The 18,293-nt window shown below is 38.2% G+C and overlaps 2 protein-coding genes across 7 annotated transcripts in view; one reads left to right on the top strand and one right to left on the bottom strand.

Moving 5' to 3' along the window:
• Positions 1 to 834: 834 nt before the first annotated feature.
• Positions 835 to 18,228, bottom strand: LOC139935234 (ragulator complex protein LAMTOR3-A-like). 2 transcript variants are annotated; one of them, XM_071929747.1, is made up of 6 exons: positions 18,107 to 18,228; positions 8,433 to 8,467; positions 8,168 to 8,226; positions 4,711 to 4,844; positions 3,218 to 3,281; positions 835 to 1,515 (listed from the first exon to the last, which is right to left on the bottom strand). In XM_071929747.1, the coding sequence occupies exons 1-6, from the start codon at positions 18,113 to 18,115 to the stop codon at positions 1,445 to 1,447; spliced, it is 372 nt and encodes a 123-aa protein (XP_071785848.1). In that variant the 5' UTR covers positions 18,116 to 18,228; the 3' UTR covers positions 835 to 1,444. The 2 variants fall into 2 exon arrangements, with proteins under 2 accessions (XP_071785848.1, XP_071785838.1); XM_071929737.1 differs by lacking the exon at positions 18,107 to 18,228 and adding an exon at positions 9,720 to 9,889.
• Positions 9,974 to 18,293, top strand: part of LOC139935190 (uncharacterized) — a 42,334-nt gene continuing 34,014 nt past the window's right edge. For 3 of the 5 annotated variants that reach the window (XM_071929702.1, XM_071929694.1, XM_071929668.1), the window contains exon 1: positions 9,974 to 10,039. The gene's annotated coding sequence lies outside the window, so the exon portion shown is untranslated. Of the gene's footprint in view, positions 10,040 to 14,630; positions 14,725 to 18,293 lie in introns of those variants that run through there. The other 2 variants (XM_071929685.1, XM_071929676.1) reach the window with 2 other exon arrangements.

Here is an 18,293-nt window from a genome sequence, read left to right as displayed (position 1 = left end):
ATTGGTGTCTGGTAGGAAAAAGTTTCCTCCATGGTTAAACAAAGTAGGCATTTTCTTTACATTATTGCAGGTATATTTGTCTACAAATTATTGTTTTACTTTGACAGTAAATTAATAATTACCAAAAATATTACGTGTCATAGGGCCTACTGTTATATAAACTGTTGGAAAAATAATTTTTTTGGGGGTAATAATAATGACATTTTAGAAAGGGGTTATGGTCACAAAGGGTTGGAGTCTCAGAAGCGGCTTTCAAGTAGCAGTTACTTTCACGTAGCTGTTACTTTCAAGTAGCGATTACTTTCATGTAGCATTTACTTTCACGTAGCAGTTACTTTCATGTAGTGATTACTTTCACGTAGCAGTTACTTTCAAGTAGCGATTACTTTCAAGTGGTGGTTACTTTCATGTAGGGGTTACTTTCAAGTAGCGATTACTTTCATGTAGGGGTTACTTTCAAGTAGCGATTACTTTCATGTAGCATTTACTTTCACGTAGCAGTTACTTTCATGTAGTGATTACTTTCACATAGCAGTTACTTTCATGTAGTGATTACTTTCATGTAGCTGTTCCTTTCAAGTAGCGGTTACTTTTAAAAGGCGGTTACTTTCAAGTAGCGGTTACTTTCATGTAGCTGTTACTCTTATGTAGCGGTTACTCTTATGTACACTGTAGCAGTTACTTTCACGTAGCGGTTAATTTCTGGCAGCAACACAAAAGCAGGTTCATATGGACTTTGCTGAAACCATGCTCACATTTACTTCATGATCTCATGCTTAAAGTTATGATTTATATATCGTACTAATAATAAATAAAGATAAAAAAGAAAATCAGTAATTTGTATTTCATTTATTTTTTAAGTTATAAAGTAAAACCGTTTTAAGGGGGTAAACTAATCGAGCCAATGGGAATTTAAAGTACAGTAAAAACAGCCAATGAAAATTTCACCCAAGTAACTTAAACTGAGTCCAACGGGAATGGGTAGTTAAACCGACCACTGAGGTAAACTAAACCAGGTGAAACTAACCACGCCAAAAAGTTTAGTGTGGTAAAACCAGTCTTAAACCTTAATTTGACGTGCTTCTCTTCAACAAATAATTACACGCTGGGTCATGTATCTTGTCACAACCAGTTAAAGGTCATTGGTGTAGCGCCCTCATGTGTTTATATTTAGTCAGTGGGTTTGTTTCACCATCGTCTCGGTTAGTTTACCTGTATCAAATAATCCAAGTGCAGACATTGGTAAGATTTACCCATTGGAATGTTTCCCATGTCCTAGTTTAACAATTTATAACATGGCTTTAGTTGTGCACAGAACCATTCCACCACACACAACCTGACAGCGAAACAGCTCTACAGGGATTGGTATATTCATTGGCAAAAATAGTATTACCAAGAGTAGAAGGATTAAAGAAAAGTATAAAAGATTTACAAGACTGATGTCCTAAATGTCGATTGCTGTCTTCAGTTCTTGTAGAACGCCCTGCAGCTCAGATTCCATACACAACAGCAGACCTGGAGAACAAATAAAATATAAACTTGTACGAAATAAAGATGCAGAATTTTGGTACAAATAAATTATTGGGTCATACATTATTAAACCCTTATGCATTAATCATTGTTCAATTCAAACGCATCATTTAAAGGCAGTGGACACTATTGGTAATAACTCAAAATAATTATTAGCACAAAACCTTACTTGGTAACGAGTATGAGGAGAGGTTGGTAGAATAAAACATTGTGAGAAACGGCTCCATCTGAAGTGGAGTAGTTTTCAAGAAAAAAGTAATTTTACTTGAATTTGATCAACATTTAGCTTTAAAACCTTTGGGCATATCTAAATGCCTTGTCACACAAGGCATTTTTCAGGCATCTAGTTTCAGGCATTGTATATTTGGTTTACGGTATAACCATGTGTGTATCAACTTGCCAGGTAGAGTTTGTTTTAAGAGAACTGTCTTACTGCCGCAGAGTAGATAATCAGGGGTTCAGGAGACTTCTCAGTTCTGAAAAGAACTGTCCTGCTTTTTAACTATTACCAGGGCGGATGGTATAGAAAATAGACTTGAACTACTACTTTAGCTTATAGAATCGTTATTAACTGTACTGCTGCGGAGTCAGTTCTTGGATTGGTCTCAACGTTTAGACTAGCTTGCTCTAGTCATCGTAAGGAAACTCTACCTGGCAAACAGATACACACATGGTGTTACCGCAAACCAAATATACATTGATACCTAACCATGCAATGCCTCAAATCCAATATAGTTTCAGGCAATCACCATTGAGAATAATTCACATTTCAGCTTTCTACTAATTGTAATAGTGAGGTACAACTTGCAGAATGCCCCTTGTGCTGCTGAAGTGTTCCTATTGCATATTGTGCAAGTGGCTGTCCCAAAATTCTTGGAAAAATTGCCCTACGTGTCACGGTATATAAAAGTGCCTCAGTCCAACATAGTAAAATAGTATAGTCTCCCTTTGCAATCAGAAATACACAACATGACGGTCCTTGGAGCTAACTACCGACCATTCAATATCATCCACATGGTTATGAATAAGGGAATCAATGTGTGGTGAAGAGGTTTTCAACTAGTGGTTTAAACCCGCGCCGAGGCCTGGACTTGATAATTTTACCGAGACCAACTTGAGGTAAATTATCAAGAACCAGACCCCGGCGGGTTTAAACCACTAGTTGAAAACCAATTCAACACACTTTGATTGGTCAAAAGGTAAAATAAATGCAAAAGTTATAATTGTTCAATGATTTCTTTCAACACAACACCCCTCCAGCTATGAAACGGTAAGGCCCTCGGGTTAACAACTCCTTATAAGGAGGTGCTGTGCGCGTCACGCGTATCGCGTGATGTTGCACAACTGTTTCAGCCGTTGCTCTCGACCAATAGGAATCAAGAAACTGTCTTATAAGCACAGGTGCAAGCTCGCGTGTCACGCCCATGTTTCAACACTTTTTACTGGTTTTATATCATCCTTTCAAACAACCCCTCGTGATGCCCTCTCGACCAATCAGAATGGATAAACTGACTTAGGTATTTATGAATGATAGATCATAAGCTGCCCCAGCAGCATCTACACAGTAACACAGGCAATTCACGCACCGTTGTGCCACCATGCTCAAGCTATGCAAATGAACAGTTTCAAATGATTGCTCAACTCACTGAGTGGAAACTGTTAACAGAAGCAGTAGGATCTTGCTTACCTGTATTTGCAGTACTGCTGGCAATAAGACTGATGACTAATGGTAGCTCATTGAATTGCACAACCTGTGTATAAAAGGAAACGTCTTTGAATAAAATGTACATCTCATCATATAGTCACATCAGCACAAAGACGTTGTTGTACAAAATATAAAGATTTTGCAGGAAAGAGTGTATGACATTTTTGCACTGATGAGTGACATGCTGATATAATAATAAACAGTATTAGATGCTCTACTTAGTAAACTAAATCACCTAGCTTACAGTAATCAATAAGTAGTGAAAACAAATCAATTAAGGCAGTGGACACTATTGGTAATTACTCAAAATAGTTATTAGCATAAAACCTCACTTAATAAAGAGTAATGGGGAAGGAGGTTGATAGTATGAAACATTGTGAGAAACCGCTCCCTCTGAAGTGGCGTAGTTTTCGAGAAAGAAGTAATTTTCCACGAATTTGATTTCGAGACCTCAAGTTTAGAGTTTGAGGTCTCGAAATAAAGCATCTGAAAGCACACAATTTTGTGTGACAAGGGAGTTTTTTTCTTTCATAGTTATCTGGCAACTCCGACGACCAATCAAGCTCAAATTTTCACAGGTTTGTTATTTAATGCATGTTGAGATACACCAAGTGAGAAGACTGGATTTTGACAATTCCCAATAGGGTCCATTGTCTTTAAATGAAAAATGTAATAAAATGAAAGCCACCTGTTATGCAATATGTTGATTAATGTTGAAATAGATAGAAAACAAATCTAAACCACTTGAGATACTCAATTTGAATCATGTCTGAAATGCTATCGGGATATTTTCTTTGTGTCAGTGCAAAAACTTCCTCCTATAGCAACTATGTAGCGTAAAAATTATCATAACGTCACATCTCGCCTAAAATATCCTGGACATACAAACAAGATCGGACGTTTTTAATGAATCATTTCCATGTGAGAAATGAAGTTTTTGCAAAAACAAGATACAAGGTCTTTGCACAGACGCTATGTTTTGTTAATGAAAAAAGAAGACTACACGAAACAAAAAAGACTATGCCCTAAAATAAAATGTCAAGGACAACAAGCCTGATCACTATCACACGTAGGACACCGAGGCCATGATCGATACTGCCCCTTGTCTTGGCCTTGGTGCCTCTTCCAACATTCCCATAGGCTTTAAGACTTTCTAATGGAAGTGCCCTTTACAAAAAAAAATTGCCTTCCTTGCCCTCTCAAACATGAAATTCCACGCCTGAGACAGACACTATCTTGATAAACACAATAACTAGACATGGTTTAGTCACTCACTGTCACTAGTAATTCTGAGAGTTATTGAAACACAGTTTCAATCCCAATAATCTGTGTACAAGTACAAATACTTTCAAACTCAACCAGAATGACGACGCGACGGATCCAGCCGTAGCCAAGGCTGCCAGTTCAGACATGGCCTATCTTCCAGCCTGAACATTACACATATTTCCCTGAGGTGTACTGACCCTCATTCTTACCTGATATGTGCCATACATGCAGATAATGCTTTTATTGTGTGAGAGGCCGAGTTTACTCGCTTGATCAGCGGCCATGGCAAAAGTGGCTAGGAAGGCTGGCTTTAACGCCTGCTCAGGAATAGCTTCTGTCGTTACTGTGTGACAAACGAAAAAGGTTGGATTAATCAGAATGTATACAAAGATTTTCATAATCAGGAACAAAAGAGAGACTTTTGGACGGTCTGCTTTCACCGCAAAAAAGGGCCGTTATGTCTGCAGTCGCCGGCGTCTCTAAAGTCCCCCATTGCAGTGACTGAAAATTAGGTAAAAGGTATATAGGCCAAGGCTGATACAAGCAATATGGCTGAATATATATTTGTTGATAAGCTTGGGCGATATCACGATATTATCGAATATCGCGATATTAATTTGGACACGACTTCGATATCGGATGGATTTGGTTTTAATCGAAATATCGATATATCGCGATATATCGCGATAATCGCGATAATTGCGATATATCGATATATCGATTAAATATCGCGATGTATTTGCTAGCTGATACCCCATAGATTTGGAGTAAAACCAGAAGAATAGGTCATTGGAACACCTCTCTTATACTAGGACTGTCTCTTCTACAACTTTCACTTGGAGTTTTAAGACTGATGATGTCAAATTTCATTAATCGCGTATATATCGAATATCGCGATATATTGTCGGCGATATATCGTGAGTAAAATAAATCGATATCGCCCAAGCTTATTTGTTGACACTGTGGCAAATACAATTTTTGCCCCACTTGGTACTTTTTTTAAAATTTTGTCTAAACTTAATAAGTAAGAATAAGAAATAAGCATGAGCACATAATCCCTGGCATTATGGTTTTTGTTTTTCACAATTAGAAGGACTTTCAAATTATGAAATTTTCACAGGTTGATTGTATGTCTTTTTTATATCAATAACAGGATGTGATGTGCATTGATTTAATAATCCCAAACAGCCTTAAAATGAGACTTTTGAGACAGGCCCTTTTCCGTTGTTCAATGGGGCCGCTTGCTATCGTCTCAAAAGTCTTCCATTGCAAAGCCGTCATGCGCTATCCCAATTGCCTGGTTGCATCAAGGCTGTCATTCCTACAGTCTCCATGGACTCAGTGTACATGATAGCAGTGTGTGAAACAATACTTGTGTTGCTGTGTGCTGGTTCAGTGTGTAGGTGGCGCAGAATCCACTGCACCAACAGTGGCTGCCTAGTTATCCACATCACCATTTTCTACCTCCATGACATCACCTTGTAAACCCTCATAAGGTGCTACATAAATCGGTCTCATAAATCTTAAAACTTTGAAGTCTTAAAACATGTGTCTCTCTTTGTTCAAGCACCTTACTGGTGGATATGCGTTTTTTTTTTTTAAATACTTCGTTTAGAAAAACAGACTATTGGGTTTGCAAATGACATCCTTGTCATAAAGACAAATGTATTCAATACTAATACACATATTGACTGGCAATAGACGTACACTAGTTACCTCATTGCCAGTCAATATGTGTTTATAACACACCTCGGTTTAAACATAAATGTGAAATAAGAACAGAAACCTGGAAAAGAAAGAAAGTTTTGTAGTTGCTGTTCACGGTTCAAGTCAAGAGAGGGGGCAGTAACCAGGCACAATTTTCAAAGACTTGTGCAGGGTTCGACCTTAACGCAGGTCCGTTGGCCAAATGCCAGTAGAAATCGCGGCGGACCAGCTGAAACACCTTGCCAACTGGTCCGGCTGACCAGTCAAAAACATCGGCAGCGGTACTACAGAACTATGACAATTTTTAAACTATTTTCAGGCTCGAATAAAATGTAAAAACATTCACTCAAGGTTTGGATAAAACGTAATAAAAATCACTCGAAGTGCCGCTGAACGCTGGCAAACTTCCGACGATCACGCATACACAGCGCAAAATCCCATCATGCAACGCAAAGGCTTATAGTCTTCGTATTAGTTCACGTGTGGCAGAAAGTGTAAGAAATACTGAACGCTAGAGGGCGTTTCAGAATATTCGATAGCGTGGGAATAGACGCCCTCTATTGGTGAAAGTACGCAATAGCTTACAAAACTAGCTTCAATCGTCTTGACAGAAGACCACAAAGCAAAACACATTCTGTCAGCAGCATGGTCGGTCAACGGAGCGTGTGGGAATAAGAGTCTAGCGTGTTTACGAAAAAGGAGCGAGACGGTGAGGCTTCATTCAACAAAAATTACCAAGTTAGGATACTCTGGATGAGCAAAAAGGAGTATTTAATTGTGTTTAGTAAAGTTCTTCCGTCCTGATTTGGGGTAATTTTGTTGTTATTTGGGGCTTGTTTTTTTTTGCGGGCGATTGGTGGGCGATCTAGTTTATCCATGGTTTTTATTGGTCACAAATAATGCGTGGTTGTTTGGGGTTTTTTGCGGGTTGATTTCAAGAAAGACTTGGGTTCTAGAATGCAATCATGTGTTAAACAAAGGCGCAGTTGTTTTTGCTGCTTTTAAAAACGTTTTTTAAATGAAAATTTTGTTCACAAAACAGACGCCGGCACCGACCATTCCACACACATAATTGAAAAAAATACCCGTCAAACTCGTATGCTTCTTCATGGACTTTTTTGATGTCTACTTTTTGTTGGGGGTTTTTCTGGACGAAAGTGGGAAGATTTTGGGAACTTCGGTACGATGTATTATGTTTATGAATACTTATTAAAACTACAATAATAGGCAATGTTTATACATGATAAAACAACTTGAGCGATCGCACGTAACCCTCCCCCACAGTAGATTTGAAGGCAGTACATAAAAAGTTAATGATATTTTAACAGTCGGTTTTAAAGTGTTTTTTGGGGGTGTTTTTATAGTAATAACACTATTTTTTTTTCTTCATAAAAAAGTTCTTCTTACTTAGGAATACTTTTATGTCGAGTGCTTACAATAAACCGTGGACTAAAAAAAACCTACCTAAAAAAAGATCATTTTGCTCTGACAAATAATTTGACCTGTTTTTAAATTAATTTTAATAACGCTTTTGTTATTACATTTTTAAAGAAAAAATACTCTCAAATTAATTATCCTTTACGAACACAATAACTTGGTACACATAAATAAAGTATGGCTTCCAGTGCAGTTAAGTTGACGTTGCAAATCATGTTGAATTTTGAAATAGCGCGGATCGAAAATCGAGCAGTTGGTATACAACAGAATACTATTAGTTTAAAAAAAAATAGCATAAAAAATTGACGGACCAGTCAAAAACCTGGCGGACCAGTGAAAAATCAAGCCAACTGGTCCTGCTGGCCAGTTGAAAAAAAAGTTAAGGGCAACCCCTGTTGTGCCCGCGCGCATGGTCACTAGACTATTTTAGTTCATCCCACGTGACCGTGTTTCAGCCAACCAGAATACAGAACAAGCAAGAGGTTTGTTATTATACAATCTAGTGAATATCATTTGATTTACCTTTGATGACTGGCACTCCATCTCTGTCTGTTACAATGATAGCCTCAAGGCCATCAACCCTGCAGAACAAAATAAATCATACCTTTTGGTTTAAAACTTACAAGCAAGACAGATTGGAATAAAGTTTGGTTCTAGGATTGAGCAAAACTAACAGCAGAGTACTGTGAATGATAATAGAGCCAGCGTGGACAGGTTTTTAAAGTAAAAAATTACTAAATTTCTAATAGATGAATTTTTTTTTCTTCTGCAAGAATAGGAGACTTACATCTGAAGCAACTTCAAGAAGTACTTTCTTAATTCCTGCAAGACAAAAAGAAGAAGACAAAAAAAACCAATTTGGTTTTAAAGATGGTCAAATCTGATATTAAACTACTTGGCTAGACCATGCATTAGGTCTACATGTACATGTCCACGGTCCAAGTTTAATCCCATTTGTGATTTGTGAAGTTTTGATCAAAGGAAAAGTTGGGGAATATATGTGTTTTTTATATTTCTTGAATAAAAATATTGTTATTATTATTTAAAGTTTGTACTTCTTGTGTTCATTTTCCAAAAAGTAAAAACAATTTGTCATTTGGCAAATAAAATAAATTCAATTGATTGTTAAAATGTTAGGGACACTTTTCTCACGTCTCTATTCATAATGAGATGTATTTTTGGGACATCTTTGCGCCTATAATTAACCAATACATGAAGCCCAACACCAAACTGTCAATTAATCTTGTTCAATGCAAAAAGTGCACACCTTGGCTTACACAGAAATGGCAGAAACTGATTTACATTATTTTTTCGGCACGTATTATTTTTCCCAGGGCGAACGTGGAGAACTATCTGCACACGTTCGTAAAAAGCAAAAATACCCGATCCGTGCTTTGTGCACAAACCATGAACACGCGTCCGGCAACCACTTAGATTAAGAGTGCGTTTTTGTTGGCGACCCCAACCAGAAACATTGTCTATCGGTTGAGCGTTTTCGCGTGTTCGGTTGAGCGCGGTGACGATGATGCTGTTCAGACCAACTGGTAACTGACTTGTTGAGTTGGTTGGGCTTTGGTTGGGGTCGTCAAAACGCACTCCAAGAGTGTACACATACCCTGTGCGAGCTTTGTTGTTCCCAGAAGCATGGACATATGTTTCAAAGAACACGTAGAGCCTAATTTTTGAGAGAATTGACCTCATATCGAAATGCCAAAACCCCCGACATGTCAACCGTTGAGGTTTGTGGAGACGATAGCCGAACAAACCTCTCATATCATAGTTCTAGGTCTAGGAGTAAACATGGAGGTAGAAATTCCGCATATTCTACTAGAATACATATGCGGAAACAAACAACTCATTCAATTCAAGTAAATTTAATTTTTACTTCGATAGTTTGTGATACTGTAGCCCTGGTAGGACGTCAGTCAGTGCCGTCGCGTTGCATGCAACGGAGGAGTCCAACGGTTAGTGATACTGGTGTTTGTGACTGATGTGTCCAGTTTTACTTTTATTTCAATTCTAAATAATGCTACCTTTATTTGCTAGAAACTAAAAAGAAAGGTGAAAACTGTACCTCAACCATTTTTCTTGAAAATCAGGTGGTAAGTGCTCATAACATTTCAATCTTTAACAATGTTAAAGTCGCAAATTTATACAAAAATCTTGAAACAGTGTAGTCTGTCAGTCCATCTCATTACCACCACCAAATGCTCACCAAAAACAAGTCACATGAATTTGTTGATGAAATATCAAACAACTGCGGAAGTGTCATAGCGCCCTCTTTGGTCCGTCTCTTTTGCGCTGCGACAGCGCCCTCTCTCTCTCTCAATAAATGCCATAATGTGGTAAACATTCAATGATCGAATGGATTTGGTTTGGAGACAGCAACATTAGGTGAGTGGAATTTTCTATTTTTTAGGTAATTATTCACTCTCTTTTTAGACTATCAAAACTTCCCAGTGTGTGTAAAAATCTTGAGGAATTACGGTGTTGATTTCTCACCGAAATGAGGGTCTGGTCAGGTTTCAATTCGTATCTTAGTTGGAGTTGTAAAGTTATCTGATTTCCGGTCTCTCTCCGATCGTTCGTGCACAACCCTCCATTCATCTATGTGCGAGACGAATGCGATTCGATATGTGGTGAATATCGAGAGGATAACTTTCCGTATGGCGCCACCACTTTTTCACTCATTTTTACAAAAAGGGATATATCAATCAGGTAAATTAGATACTATATTATTTTATTTCGAATGAAAAAGTGGTGGCGCCATACGGAAACTTTTCCTATCGAGAAACTAGCCAAACTGACTGGTGTGTATAGGAACGGGACGATGTGTATCCCTCCTATTGTCGTTTGTTGTGTGGTATCATTGTTTGTATATAAATAGGGAAGTACGATTGCTGTGCTCTTTGTGGATGTATTTATTGTTTCTGATTTTGAGCGACTTTTTCTTTCGATCGAGTCCATCATACAACTTTCAATTGAAATATTTGTCCAAGATTGGACACATCTCACCTCACAGTCACAGACATTGCTGCCATTTATTTAGGTCTTCAAATCAAGGGCTGGGTTAATGTGCCACAAACCATGGACTGGTACTGCTGTAGATGACCAGTCACCTACTTCTACTTCTAGAATAGAACCATCATGAGGTTCGTTTTGCTATCGTCTCCACATACGTTAGTGAAGACAATTTAGCGGAACGAACCTTATAGTTCTAACTTCTAGGAGGTACCAGGCACCTGGCAGTGCTCCTAGATATGGTCCGGAACAAACGTCATAGTTCTAGGAGTACCCAGGCAGCAGTCATCTTAAAATTCAATTGGATTCTGAACCGCGTCTAACACAGCATGCAGTGATTTGTGGAAAGAGAGTTTTGGGGTGTGGAGTAAGTTTTGGAAGAGAGTGGTAAATAATGCTTGTACAAAATATTGTGGAATCAAGAGATGCTCAGCAACAATTCTGAAGTTTTGCATAAAAGATTAATTTGTAAATTTTTGTAGAAATTTGTATTTTCTTTATCATGAAAGTTTGATTCCAATGCTGATCACTTCAATTTCATTGTTGCGAACTTGTAGTCTCTGAGCATAGGAATTGTAGGGAACTCAAAATGTTTGTTTGTCGAAACTACTTTGAATCTTGTGTTCAACCCAATCAATCAATCAATCAATCAATCAATCAATCAATTAACCGCAGAGACAGCAAGGGTCAGTTTCCTCATGCCACATGTGGTCGATTTCGCTAAGACGGCCAAGTTGTTGGGCCCAGGATGATCAAGGGTGGCCTCTACGTCTCTTCCAGCCAGGAGCTGGTGCTAGGCCTCCCCGGGAGTTGATGGCGATGCTTAGAGCTTTTTTAGCTTGGATGTTGTCAGCTAGGTGAGCGCATGACCGAAGAAGGCAGAGCGGCGATGTTGAATTAGTTGGTTGATGGGGGGCAGACATGTTCTTTGGGTGACCTCATTGTTGTTGACGAAGGGGAACACTGCAGTCTGGTTGACTGTGTTGTTTGCAATGATGGTCTTGTTGTAAACTCTCTCTACTTTGCATCCAGTATTTATGTACACCTAGGACCTCTGGAGTAGCATAGATGGATGTACTTTCATGAGAGTCATACCATGCCTGGGACTGTTCACAGGCAGTGCATGAATGGATTCTTTTGGCATCACCATGAACAAACTTGGCAGCTGGAAATTTTTGGAACAATATCAAACTAAGAAACCTTTTTAAGATCTGTTTTGCAGCTGGTGATAACAGTCTTATGCATTACATTAGCATACTGTCATGATTGTATCGGCTCATCTTTCTTGTTCTCTAATGGTCCCCAACAGAAGGGGAGCATCAAGGCGGAGGGTAAATGACCATCACATCTTTGATTGGCATTGCACATCTTGAACAACAATGATCATGATGATGGTGACAACACCAACTTGTGGTCTGTGCTGTAAAGCAAATGTAAACTTATGCAAAATTCACAATCTTTCGAGGTTTACTTTTTTCATAAGGATGGGCTCTTGATGATGAACCCTGTCTTGGGAGGGTCTTAGAAGGGTTTCGGCCATTGGATTATTGAGGACAATTTGAAGGATAAAGAAGTATTTGGGCCTGTTGAACTCTTTCATACACAGGATATGAGAGGATCTGGGCTATTTGTAAGCAAATATGCCTAGTAGTCTGTAGTGTTAGGGTAAATGAGAGTTCAAAGATTTTTAATTAAAACATTACACATTTCTTTTTTCACTTGAAGCTGAGAAAGAAAGCCAAAGCTACTAGGTACAGAGATGTCACTCTTCTTGATTAACCCGGAATTCTGGGTTTACAAAAAGAATAAAGGGGGGGGGGATGGTAGGGGGGCATTACCACTCCCAACACTTAAAGGGACACGTTGCCTTGGATTGGGCGAGTTGGTCTATGAAAATTACTTGAAAACCATTTGTTATAAAATGCATGGTTGGAAAGATGTTTTAAAACAAGAAAATAATGATCCACACAATAATGCCTCAAAATTGCGTGGTTTTCCTAATACACCAAGAACTAACACGGCACGCCATTTCAGGCCTGATACTTCAAGGAGGCATCGAAGGCCATTGCCTCCATGCCTGAAGCGAAGCATACAGGACTTGGAGTCAAATTGTTTACTCCACAAATTGGCCGACCGTGTTAGTTCGCAAAATAAAAGGCAAACCATGCAATTTCAAGGCATATTTATGTGGATAATTATGTTCTACTTTTAAAACACTTTTCTAACCAATGCATAATTTCATAAAAAACGGTTTTCAAATGCTTTTCATTTATATATTACCAACTCGCCTGGTCCAAGGCATCGTGTCCCTTTATTAAAGTTTATCGCGAATAGCAAAATATCAAGAGAGGGCGCTGTTGAACCCACACAAAGGTGTAGGCATTGCGTGCGCGAGTCGTAGAAACTGCATAGTAACCACCCCATATTCCATCCCACAATGCATTGCGTTTCTGAATCGCGATAAACTTTATTAATGGCTTTCTGCTTTTGTCAATGGAAAAATAATGTCTTGGAAGCCTGTACGTTGTACCCACACAGTCAAGTAAACTGGACCTCCCACTAATAGGCAGACTTACATGAACCAGGTAAAATGCATTGTTCTCGGTAATTGCGTGGTTTGCGCATGCTCAGGACTACATAAACTATGGAAATTTACCTGGTAAGTCTGCTGCCACCTAGCGTTCCAAAGTCTCTCATTGCTCACTGGACTACTTTAGGGCCTGATCTTCAGTGGATGTATTTTACCTAGTAAAAGGTAGGCCTATTCATACATTTTAGAAATCCAAGTGCTGATATTACCTTATTACAAATCAATCTACAAAGTAGTAATGTAACCACCCATCCAAAACCCACGATCTATGTTATTGTTTCATTTGTTGGTTTCTGCAGCATACTTCATTAGACACAGATGTGACCTTAGGGAAACTAATTATGTCTTATATCAAGGACAGGCCATAGACAGGCAATAAACCTCTATGTGTATCTACCATTAGGATTTTAAATTTAAACCCTACTGCCTTAATCACCCCATGGGGGGAGGAGAACTAATAGAGATTGTTCCTCTTTGCTCACCCCAAATTAAAACCCCAAATTTAAGGACATCCCTCCTGCCTCCTAAGCCTCCAAAATCAACCAAGAGGAGTAGGATAGTCCACTGCCTCGGTCCACTGCCTCGGTACCTCGGTTCATAATCAACCAATATGAGTTTATGGAGAGAAAGTCTTCAGAATCACCATTAGGAGTACACAGTAATTGTAGGATCCCTTATATGTGCCTGAATCCTAAATAAACACTATGAATAGTCTTGAAGGACTTGGGAGGGTAAGGGTTTTGTCAGTGCTGGTTGTACCCGTGTAAGTTTATCAAAGATACCAAACCTTAGCTTCAAAGATTAGACATTCTGTTCACGTCACACACGTTCACTGAAACACATTCATTGATCTAAAGACAAATTTCATTATGTAAAGAAAATCCCCATTTTTGTCTAAATTACTTTGATATTATGAGTTGGTGTTGATCACTCTGATGCTGCACAAAGACTTCTCATTGTATCTCGTGAATTTCAACTCACTTAAATGGCATATTATGTAATTGATCCACGGACCAGTCTATTCATAACCATGATCAAGTTACATGCATACAGTCTTGGTGCATGACCACAGGTCGCTGCAGTTCACAATGTTGCTCCAATTCACACGTGTATTGTGATGACTCATCGTGTGTGAGTCATTTTAGGTTGCGTGGCTCAACAAGGAAATACCTTCGTTACAATCAGCAAGGTACTGGGTGCTGTAAAATGGAACTGGCTGCGCTTGAGGGATTTTTTTAGTATTGGATCCAGCGACCGTTCTGAGCAGACGTCACTGTTGGTTCTCGTTAAGGTTTTGCTGAAATGATTAATAGGATGCAATCTGCCTTCAAGCTGTCTGACCTGTTAGACTTGCTACAAGTTCACCCTTAGTAATTGCAATTTCTGCCATCTTCAACCTTAAAGGCAGCCTGACTTGGTAGACTTGCTACCAGTTTGTCTTGAAGTTTGCTTTGCATCTTTTGAAAAGGTAGGGTTTTTTTTGTGACTGTGTTGAGAAGATCAGGGTTTGTTTTGTGCAGGGACTTGGTGCTAGTTCATTTATTGCATTAACAGCAGTTATCAACTGTTTTAATTGTGTTTTGCATTGTTGACATTTGGTAGTAAAAGAACACTAGATGCCAGACTAGTACTACCGTGGAGGAAGACTTTTTTGTCCTCCATTATACTACCATAGAGTAATACTACAGTGTAGCAGTGTAGCATTGGGCTGATAAGCAATGCTGGTGATACAATGCCACAATGGTGACGAATGGTGTATTTAAATTATGACCTCTGTAACCATCTAATTTGTTTTGGGGATGTCAAAACTTGTTGCTACGTGAAAAATCTATAAAGTTCTGCCAGGGCTTGCTGGGGGGAGGGGGGGGGGGATTCCACATTAACGAAGGGCTTGTAGCTCAAGATGTTAAACATATTTTTACTGACCATAATCAGAATGACAATAAGCTAAATCTATAATGTGCACCTAGTTGTAATTTTTTGTTGAGCGAACACTAAGAAAAGACTTAATCTCATCTGTCATAGGGTAATAAGAAGGCCTATACTTCAATACTCAGAAGTGTAAGGTATCACACTCAAAGTCAGCTCTTTTAAAATTCAAGATGTAATTGCTTTTCGTTAAATTAATGATTGCGTAGTCGGTTAAAATACACAAGACTTGTACCGTGAATGGACTTGTACAGTGTACATGTACCATGAATGCTTGATACTGACAATGAGTAAATCTCTGTTTCCTTAGAAAATACGTCATTGGATATTCCCTTATTTTATAGTGAAGAAGTTATGTTTTGGACTTGCAATGAAAATATTTAACATGTAGCCTACAGTTGACACTAGTGGTTGTATAGTGCATCTAATGTGTACTATGGATCTCCTGTACTGAATACAGTGCGACTGTCAAATTTATTGTGAACAATTGTAATGTTCTTATTTATAGTTTGTAATCAAATAGAACCATAGTGAATTTTTGTTGTTGTTACATTAATAAGTTTGTGCGCGAGTGCATCACAATGGTCTTGGTCCTTCTAAAAGGACCTCCAGTGAAGTTCCAGTGGATGACAAATGTTTGACAGACGAACAAGTGCTTCAAATTTGTGCTGCATGCTTGCTTAGGGAAACACAACAGTATCAGAGGCCAATCTTTGAAGTGCAAGCTTGGCTGGATCTTGCAAAAGGAAACATTGAGTTAACGTTGATCAAATGTTGACTTTTGAAACATGAATGTTTGAGCTTCTTTTTTTTCAAAACAAATTTGCATTATTAGTTGTTGTTACAAGAGCCTCAACCCCTATACAAATGTGACATGAGTGCTTGTATGTGCAGTTAGCAGAGGTGTAATGTATGCAAGCCTTCACTAAACCACATGTCTACCCTTGTACCCTAGGAAATTATGTAAAAAGTGCATCGGAGGGGTAACTGAAGAAAACAAAATGTTTAAAACTGCAATGGTATCAATCTCAAACATTTCATGAACAGCTAAAATTGTCACAACATAATTTTCTAAAGTTTTTTAAGGTTCTAAATATTTGGAGGACAAGTTTGAACAACAGTTTAGGCCCAGTACAGATATATATATCCTTTTTGGGAAACAAATAAGCATACAAATAAGGGTACATTTATGACCAGGATTGGTACTTGAACTAAGGAGTAGGCCTACACCCTTTTAAAAAATGTACATAGCTTGACATTACTAAAGAAGCGTCTGGTGAATATTTTAAATGCTTCAATTGACACACTTATAAATGAGTCTGGAATTTCAATGTAGGGGGAAAATATCAATCTCCATGAGGTTTGAGATTGCACTTAGAGTCAGCGTTCTTCCCAGAATTTTCAAACGAGCATTCTGGATCCAACTTTTGTTATGTTTGGCCGAAGCGAAGGAATGAAAACACGGTCCCTGGTGTTTATCTTGATTTTAAAAGTCCTACTTCGCAATGTGGAGCATTCTATACAAAATTTAATTGTTTTCTCTTAGTTTTTTGTGTGAATTAAAACATTATGTTATTATTTTTTTGGGGGGTGTATCGGTGGAAATTTGTGCATACACTGTATCAGCACGCATTTCGCGGGTATTGGCACCACATACAGTATGTATGCTAGCTTAATGCATCGCTGAGAGTTTATGTATATTATATTGTTTTTAGTTTTTTTTTTTGGGGGGGGAATATATTGCTAATATGAACTTCAAACCAATGGTTTTAGTACTGTTGTCACTCATTAGATTTATAATATCTGTGAATCGAGTGCAAATTAACTGATATTCAGCACTCAGTACTCAGTCATTCAATTGAATTTGTTGAGTCCTATTGGCCTATCAAAGCAGAAATTGATTTAGCATAAGAGCCCTGGGCATTTAATCTAGCTAACCATATGGATGGCTTTGCATTATTTGTTGTGGATGACAACACAGAGTCACAGAAGAGCTTTGCTTGAAGGATTAGGCAGATTTAATCCTGTAGCTTTCATTGATATTAACTTAGCGTTCTTAATCCCATTGGAAATGAAAAGAGCAGTTCTGTTTGTATGTAGCAGATTAAGATTTCTTTTTGCACAATGTTTTCAAATGTATGTATACATTTCATTTTTTTCATACTGACTTAGACCTAATCCCCAAAATTGGCGAAGAATACATCTTCTCATATGAAGTTAAATAATTTGACAATTAAAACTGTAAAACTTTCTCAAGTAAAAGTTTGTTTTATCATTCAACTTGCATTGTACATGGTGTGGACTGTTTTAGGTTTAATACTTAACATGCTAATCTGTCTTATTAATGTTTGTTATGCAAACACTGTCAATTAGTTAGACTGCAGGACTTGCAGTCTCAAGGTTGTGGGTTCAAATCTGGCCAAGCTTACCCCTGATTTAAAAATACATTAATAAGAATCGGCCTAAGAATTGTCGTCTAGTTACTGGCCCATTGATATTGATTTGTGCAACATAGACATAAAAACCAATGCTTTTGTTAGAGAGATTGGCTGTTACCAGCTTCCCCATGTGGGAGTTTTGCTGAGTTACCTATGACGGGAAGATCATAAAATAAACTAAAAAAACAAAAGACCCAACCGAAAAGCGTTTGTTGAAAGAGACTATCGTATGGGAATAAGTGTACTCCACCTACAAATGTATGAAACTTTCCCTTCCCTGCCAAGTCATCAGGAGAAACATCTATTAATCAAATAAAAGTGTTATAAAGGCAAAGTCCAGTACAATCACCATTTGTCGACTGTAGGTTATGTATTACCAGGTACCCATGTTTTTGAGTATGAGTCCCAAATGATTAGCATAAAGCTACTATTTGACAAAATGGTCCTTGTTGGAACTCAGCCCTCGTTAGCATTGGTACTCACATCATCCATTGTCTCAGCTCATGATATCCGTTCCAATTTCAAGGTCAATACAGAGAAACAAGAGGCCTACTTTACAATCTTCAAGTATGCTTTTGAATTGTGTGAGTGGTGTCCATGAACCAAACATAATGTCTGTAATGTTAACTTGGTGCTTGTTTGTTTAACAGTCTTAACTTCCCGGTTTTGT

Source organism: Asterias amurensis, chromosome 1 (genome assembly GCF_032118995.1).
Source record: "Asterias amurensis chromosome 1, ASM3211899v1".
NCBI classification, from domain to species: Eukaryota; Metazoa; Echinodermata; class Asteroidea; order Forcipulatida; family Asteriidae; genus Asterias; species Asterias amurensis.
This window is presented reverse-complemented; position numbering and strand designations above follow the sequence as displayed.

Coding starts and splice junctions, on each gene's coding strand:
- LOC139935234 (XM_071929747.1), bottom strand. Junction 8,227..8,432: donor TTCTTGAAGTTGCTTCAGAT/GTAAGTCTCCTA, acceptor TTTGTTCTGCAG/GGTTGATGGCCTTGAGGCTA. Junction 4,845..8,167: donor TGGAGTGCCAGTCATCAAAG/GTAAATCAAATG, acceptor TTTGTCACACAG/TAACGACAGAAGCTATTCCT.